Source organism: Vespa mandarinia, chromosome 11 (genome assembly GCF_050613455.1).
Source record: "Vespa mandarinia isolate Hongniang chromosome 11, ASM5061345v1, whole genome shotgun sequence".
Classification (NCBI taxonomy): domain Eukaryota; kingdom Metazoa; phylum Arthropoda; class Insecta; order Hymenoptera; family Vespidae; genus Vespa; species Vespa mandarinia.
Window position 1 is genome coordinate 6,253,983 of NC_140820.1, and position 8,518 is coordinate 6,262,500.

General features: G+C 25.5%; 1 protein-coding gene across 2 annotated transcripts in view; it reads right to left on the reverse strand.

Annotated features, from left to right (window-relative positions):
* The window catches only part of LOC118441184 (octopamine receptor beta-1R-like), a 40,499-nt gene continuing 31,981 nt past the window's right edge, over positions 1 to 8,518 (reverse strand). For both annotated transcript variants that reach the window (XM_085660177.1, XM_085660176.1), the window contains 2 exons: positions 7,205 to 7,316; positions 1 to 258 (listed from right to left, as the gene is read on the reverse strand). In XM_085660177.1, the coding sequence (XP_085516303.1) occupies positions 48 to 258; positions 7,205 to 7,316 (323 nt within the window). In that variant the 3' untranslated portion in view covers positions 1 to 47. The remainder of the gene's footprint in view (positions 259 to 7,204; positions 7,317 to 8,518) is intronic.

Genomic DNA, 8,518 nt, shown 5'->3' on the forward strand with positions numbered 1-8,518 from the left:
ATATATATATGTATGTATCTGAGCCCCGTTTATGTTGATCTCTCGCGCTAGACGAACTCAGACGGTGTTTTCCAACATCCGGCGCAACAGGGTAGAGCGCTCTTCAAGGTGTCCTTGAAGGCCTCGCGAAAGTCACGGTTGAAGTAGGCGTAGATCAACGGATTCAGGGCACTGTTGAAATAACCTATCCAGAATAAAACAGATACGACGGTGTCCGGACAATAACAGGCCTCTCCGCAAAGTGTCGTCGTTAGGTACCTAAAAAAAAAAATTCGCTATTATTATTATCAAATCAAAATTAATTAAACGATAAAATCATCTTTCGTGTTTCATGCGTTTATCCATTTTTCTTTTTTTCCTTCTTTCCTTTTTCTTTTCTTTTTTTTTTTTTTTTTTTTTTTTTAAGTAAAAAAGTCATTCGTTTGGATGAAAATGAATATATTATAACGTTTGCAAATGTATTATTGTACTTTTTTGTTGTCGTTAATAATATATCATCTAATTTTTATGATACTTCTCTAAGAATATCATAAATTCATACAGAAAATTGTTTCGATTATAAGTAATATAAATCTAAGTAAATTTTATTAGGACATATTTTTTTTTTTTTTTTTTTTTTTTTTTTTTTTTTTTTTTTTAAGTAATTCAATCCAAGCATTTTGTTTCAAATATATTATTCAATTTTGTCTATCCTATTTATTGTTTCATAATATACAAGAATAGGATTCAAAAAAGATTTCTCTTTGTCTCGTTTAAATAATTTTTCTTGTTTGAAATAACTAATGACTCATTGAAAAAAATATTTTGATCTACTAAATTTATTAAAATTGATTTTAAAGAAATCATTATTTTTAAATAATAACTAAATATAATTGAATAATATAACATAATATAATATAATATAAATGAATATATTTTTGATATGAAAAAAGCCCCATTTCAAAATAATTATACTCTAATTAAATAAAACTTTATTAATAATTATATTAATATTTAAAATTATATATACATATATATATATATATATGTACGTATAATTTTTTTTTCACATTTTTTTTAAATTTATATACTTTTTAAATATATTTCATTTTTATTCTTTTTTTTTACATATATTACTGATCTAATGTTAAAAACGATGAAAATTCGATATTAAAAAGAAACAAAATTTTATAAATGGTATCCAAGAAAACAAGGTTTATTTAAAGAGAGAAAGAGAAAGAGAGAAGAAAGGGGAAATAGGAAAAGTATAGGATGCTGAGGGATAATAAGTGGCTCTTTGCATGCAAATTTACACCTCCCGAACTAAGATCCTAGATGAGAGGCCTTCGTTCATTCGTTTTTCACTAAGGAAAAGAGTTTTCCATGCGATTCCGCACGATATACTCGCCAACTCAAGAAAAAGTATTTGCATATATGAGCATCGTTTCTCTTTTTCTTTTCAACAACCACGACGAATACCTTTCAAATTTCTCCGTCTTTCTTTTTCAAACTACAAGAAATTTATGTATTTTGCGTCTCATTACCGGCGCCTAATCTTTGAAAGTAACGTTTTTCTGGAGCTAATGTAATTGGATTATTCACAATGTTTCCCCCCCTCCCCCCCTCTCTCTTTATTTCTTTCTTTCTATTCTTATGAAGACTTCAATTCGACATTTTTGCTAACATTTTTTTATATGACAATAATTTGAAAGTGATTATTAACGTAAAAATAATATGACGTCATATAAATTACGTATTTCATGAAGAATTTAAAAAGAATGTTTCATCATTTTGACCATTTTGTTCGACATTAAACGTTTGCAATTTTGCAGAAAATATTTTTGAATTTCATTATATAATCAATCTCCTAATATATTAAAGCGACTGAAAATGATATATAAAATGAATACAATTTTTTAAAAAATAAAAAGATTATAAAAAAAGACATTAGAAAGGGAGAAAGCAAAAGAGAGAGAGAGAGAGAGAGAGAGAGAGATGATAAGTTTAAGTTTACCAATTTTACTGAAAGAACTACGAAATATATCTGTGTATCGTATAAATATTATTTATTATACGAAACGTTATTATTATACAAAATGAAATTGTAAAGTTATATTCGTTTAGAGTTACACCATTCATGTGGATATAAATTAAAGCAATGTCGAACTCGAGGAGACTTATTTACGTCATACCTTTAGCCGTACTACGAATATTCACGTATGTATATATATATATATATATATATATATATATATATACATATATATATATATACATATATATATATATATATATGCATATATAGATATATGTTTGAATTTCACGCCGAAATAGTAGGAGTCATTAATTTACGTCCGATCTCGATGTGTAAATAGTACTTTAATCATTCGTTTATTTTAGACAGTATGTACGTCATTCTTGTTACAATTCGTTATAATTTAGAAAATATACGTTCAGAAAATTAGTTTAGAAACATTACGACAATTTATTGCTCAAAGAATTCATTTCGTTATTACTTCCAAATAAACGATCCAATTTCGAAAAGTTTCTACTCTTCTACTCGTGCTACCAATTATATATATATATATATATATATATATATATATATATATATATATATTAGGTTGGAAACTATGAAACGGGCGTTTTTGTTTAGTTATTTATTTTCATTCAACGTCCGTTTCATAGTTTCCAACCTAATACATATATATATATATATATATATATATATATATATATATTTATGTGAAATGTCGAAAATACCTTTCCTTAGAGTTCAGATTCATACAAAATCCAGGAAATTACTATCGAGCGAGAGTAACCTAACACGAACTCTATTTCTATTCTATTTTGATCGAACGTTCAACGTTTCTAGTTACCTACAAAGTATATAATACCTACAATGATTTAATCTCTGATATAACTTTGCAATTTGTGTACATTATTTATACAGACTGTCCTGATCATACGAATAAATTGAAAAGAAATTTTATTTCATTCATGTTACTTCACGAGATATCATTTTGCTTGTAATTTACTTTTTTAATTTATACTTAATTTTCTTTTTCAATTTTTTCTATATATTACACATATTTATTATTTTATATTTTTATATTATATATATATATATATAATATATATATATATTATTTTTAAGAAATTGTGTAAAACGATATGACTAAAATATAATAAGGGAGGTAGTAAAAAAATAATAATAGAAAGTAAGTTACGATAGAAATGTCTTTCAAATTTTTCATCTTTTTTAATCTTATATATTATCGATTATTAATAAATCTTCTATATTTCATTTTAAATAAACAAAATAAAATTTATACTATTATAATAAAAATTTATATGATTTCATATTACTTATGTACTTATTACGAGAGAAAAGAAAAAATTCGATTAAAAAAATTATTAATAAAATTGATTTCATTAGATCGATATTATTCCAATAGTTAAATAAATAATTAATAAATTACGTTTGAAAACGTTCTTTCTTTCAAGTCTTTACGATTTTTCGTTCGGAAGTTATTGCCTTTGAAAGATTTTCATTCATAATTCCTATAATACAGCTGTTCGCAGTATAGTAGTAGTAGTAGTAGTAGTAATAGAAGTAGTAGTAGTAGTAGGGTCGCGTAAATTCTCGGAATTTATATAGGTCACTGAACAAATTTGAATGGAATTATATGGGCCAGTGGTTCAATGTAAATGTCTTTCATTTATATGGGAATATCTCTGAAACTAAAAGTCAGACTTGCATTGAATATTATTTCAAAGGGCCGAATTTTTATTTATTTTTAAATATATTGTTAATAATTAATTAACAATTTGTTATAAATAATTCTTATACATAAATTTTTACGAACTTGAAGATTGAAAAAAGAAGAAAATTCAGATTGCTATTCTGATTTATAAAATTACATAAATTAAAAAATAATTAATGAACAAATTATTTTTTTTATCATAAAAACAATTTTTTTTTTTACTTATTACAATTTTTTATTTATTATTAACAGCCATGCCTTTTTATTTACGTGGGTATATTTCTGGAACTAAAAATCGCAGAGACTTGCATCGAATACCATTTTAAAGCGCAGAATTTTCTGTATTTTTTCAACGTACTGTTAATAATTAATCAATAATTTGTTATAAGCAATTTTTATAAACAAATTCATTGTACTCCGCCCCACTCCCAAAAAAGAAGAAAAATTCAGATTGTTATTCCGATTAATAAAATAATATAAATCAATAAATAATTAATAAACACTTTTTTACAGAAAAAAAAATTTTTTTCACATTATTAATAGCCACGTTTTTTATTTGCCAAAAAAATTTGTAGAGACCTGAATCGAATATCATTTTAAAGGACACGTTTCGATTTATTTTTTCAAATATTGTTAATATTAAATGATAAATAAGTATAATAAACAAATTCATACGAACTTGATTCATCTTATTTTGCCGAGAAAAGAATTCAGATCGAAAAGATTTATTTTGAATCGAACTATATAGAATCAAAGAATGAAATTAGCTGTATGATAATAATCAGTAATATTTCAAGTTTTTATGAATGTCTATAAATGTTTCACGTAGTTATCGTTAGACACGTATGTATCGACATCGAAATTCAAGTTTTTGACAATTTTTTTTTCAAGAACCCTTCGTCCATCGAGCAAGGGCATTTTTTGTTCTCTTTTTTAATTATCGTAAATTTAATGATATAAGTAACACATGGGCTTTGTATTTTCATAAAATCCTTAAATGCAAGAAATCCGTGTGGACAGTCAATGCGTCTACCGCGGCCAATACATTATTTTAGAAAAGTTTCATTCATTCAAGAAAATTACTGAATTTGTCCTAGAGATAAGAAAAAGCTCCGCTTTGTCTTGCTAGAAAAAATTACATTGTGGACATCTGGGATAGCTTACGAATGAGAAAGCTGATCAACGTGTCGAGATACACAATCTCAGTGAATATCAGTGTCCAGGGTATATTACGTGTTGTGTGTGTGTGTGTGTGTGTACTAAATTACGTGTTTGTATGTATCTTACGTTTGAAAAAAGAAAAAGGAATACAAAAAATGAAAAAAAAATCTTAATGTGTCATATCTATTGTTATACAACAAATCTCATCGTTACATTCTTAAGTATAATATAGTCAAAGTAAATGTTTGAATTTGTATACTCTATTATACTTGATCTTATTTTACATTATTAATAATATACAAAATTAATAAAATTATACGTAAATAAAACATATATACATATATATATAATTTTTTTTATACATAAATATATATATATAATACATGTGATAATGTTGGCTTTATTAAAAAAGAAAAAGAATAAAAGTATTTAATAAGTAGAAGGAAACTATGAAACGATTTCTCTCGTGACGATCGTTTAGTCGTGCAAATAGTAGTATCTGAAACTATGAAGAGAAGCAAGTCTTCCTGAGATATCTCCGGATAAGCTCTTAGTAAACTTCAGCAAAGGGATGCACTCGGGACGTTTGCATTAACAAAACATGAGCGAAACAGTCAACCAACTATGGCGAGCTTTTACGACCGTTGAGTCTTCCTAGTCGTATAGTAAAACTTTGTAATGCATGACGATGAACGAACGACGGATAGATAGATGGATAGATGGATGAAACTATCTAGGATGGAATAGGATGAATGAAAAAGCTCTTCTCCGAGGAAACTTCAATATGTAATCTTTCTGGTTTATCCTAAGAATCTAACTAAACTTCCTTTCTCTGTCTCTCTCTCTTTCTCTCTCTCTCTCTCTCTCTCTCTCTCTCTCTCTCTCTCTCTTTTTCACTCATATATCTTCTATCTATTTTTCTTTTTTCTTGGTTTTATATCATAAAGTGAAAAAAACACATTTTCTAATTAAGATCTAATCAATTCATGTCTGGAATATCGTAATTAATTACTTAATGATATTTTGTTAACGTAATTAAACAAAAAAAAAATTATATATACATATATATAATTTATATAAATTAATTATTAATAAATTATTAATATATTGAACTAATTTTCATTCCAAATAATATATTATTATTATTATTATTATTATTATTATTATTATTATTATTATTATTAGTATTATATTCAAATATTATATTCGAAAGATTATATTTAAAATGAAAATGAAAAAAAATATTAATAAATTTAATTCATTTAATAATTTTTGAATGCGACATCGAATTCTAATTTGATACAATTAGACGTTTTTCTTCTTATATTGAAAATATTATTGATTGTACTGTCCTTTTTCTTTTCTTTTTCTTCCTTTTTTTTTTTAATCATATAAAATACATGTTTTCTTTCTTTTTGTTTCATAAAATAAAATCATTATTTCGATGAAAAAAGTTTTCTCAAAAAAAAAAAAAAAAAAAAAAAAAAAAATAAAAAAGGAAAAAGAAAAAAAAGAAAAAAGAACCCACTTTATGAAAGCGGATTAAAGTGAGAAAGAACGTTCAGCTGGCACATATCTCGGATGTTACAGCTTTTTTCTCGATTTAAAATTATTCTCGAAAGGTAGAGGAAACTTTATGAGAATTTATGTCGGTCGAAGTTATATCCATTTTCGATCGTATGAGTTCCAGTTCTTGTGTGTCACGAATGAACGAGCAAATCCGAGGGCTTTGAACTTTTGAAATTGTTTCCGCATTCGAATCGAAATTGAACTCACACTCGCGATCGGAAAATATTATTATCGTTTTCCGTCACGCTAATATAATATAAAAGTTATTACCTTTGCAATGTTTGTTTTTCATTTCTTTATTATTATTATTATTATTATTATTATTATTATTATTATTATTATTATTGCTATTATTATTATTAGTTTTTTTCAACACCAATTAAAATTCTCCGCTTTAAATTTTATTGCAATTTTTCGTTATATCGATTCTGAATAAAAAAGGAAAAAAATGGTTGGAATTTTAAATCTCTCTCTTTAAATTTTGTTCTAATATTTTCTTTATTAGGTATATCGATTTTAAAAAGAAAAAAAAAAAGAACAATAGGATTTTAAATTTCTTGGCTTAAATTTTATTACGAGTTATGTCTTCGTAATGAATTAAATTCACGTTGTGATAAGGATCTTCTTTTATTTTAAAGTTTAAATTGATAATTACAAACGATAATTCGTTGCATCGAAAAATAATCACGTAATAAAAAAATAAATCTAAAAGATAATTTTCAACCTACCAAAGGAAAAATGGCAACCAGCAGAGAAGAAATGCACCCATGATAATTCCAAGCGTCCTCGCTGCTTTGTGCTCGGCTCTCCAGCTTTTACTTTGCTGTCTCATTGAGGTACCTGAAAAAAAAAAGATTTCTAATTTCAAACGAAAGTTCAATTTAACATTATGGATGAAATACATTCTTGAAATATTCAAAATACTGAATCAAAGTTTTTTTTTCACGAAATAAAAAGAATATTTTCATTGAATTTATTAACTTCGCGTTAATTTTGAGTTAAATTGAAACTCATGATACGAAGTAGTTAATAATGATTAGATTATTAAAATTTTGTTTTTCTTTATCTTTTCTTAGATATTTAATTTATTATTCGATCATCGTTGTCTTTGTAAATAATTACAAAATGAATTAAAAATAATGTACGTAGCGTGCATGCGTTCGATCTTCTTTTCACAGTGTGTATCATTCGAAAAATAATTTTTAAACCAAACAGGTAAAATTCTACATTTCTCACATATGAATTTTGTTTAAATATTATTAAAAAGTCTAACGATTACATAAATCTTCTTTTTATCTATTCATTTAAGTTATCAACAGTGATTATTAAATAGATCAGTTTTCTCATATATATATATATATATATATATATATATATATATATATATACAAATTATATTATAAAAATAATATATATAATATAAATAAGTTACATAAATCGTATACATATTTATACAGAGTATTTCAATAATCCTATTACAAACTCTTAGTGTTTATAGAGAGTACTGATTAGATAAATGTTAATTATAAATTTATGTTTGGAATATACATATCACATATGAAACAATACATATTATAAATGAAATAAAATCAAATCAGCAATTGCATCTATAAGATTCATAACAATAGTTGCTCGATGTGTTTCAACATTGCGCTTACTACGAAATATGTTTTAATAAAATATCTGTTCTGTGTGTGTGTTCATGTGAATCGAATTTCTATCTCATATGCACCGTGAACAAAATGCGTGCAACCAGATCTTCCTCCGATTCTACAGAGATATTATTTTCTCCAAAAAGTATTGTCAGAGTTCTTGGCAGATGTGCCATTGAACGTTCGCCAACAAATGTGGTTTCAACACTATGTTGCATCACAACACTTTACACTTGCCATCCGAATAGCTCTTCCATTGGACCACAGGGACCCAATACCAATCTGATTTTGTTTTCCTTGTGAAATACAGTACGGTTGCTGGACATGTATTCCCAATTAAAACTTTATACACTCAGTTCTCTCTTTGCTTTAATAAGAGTTAGTATTAGG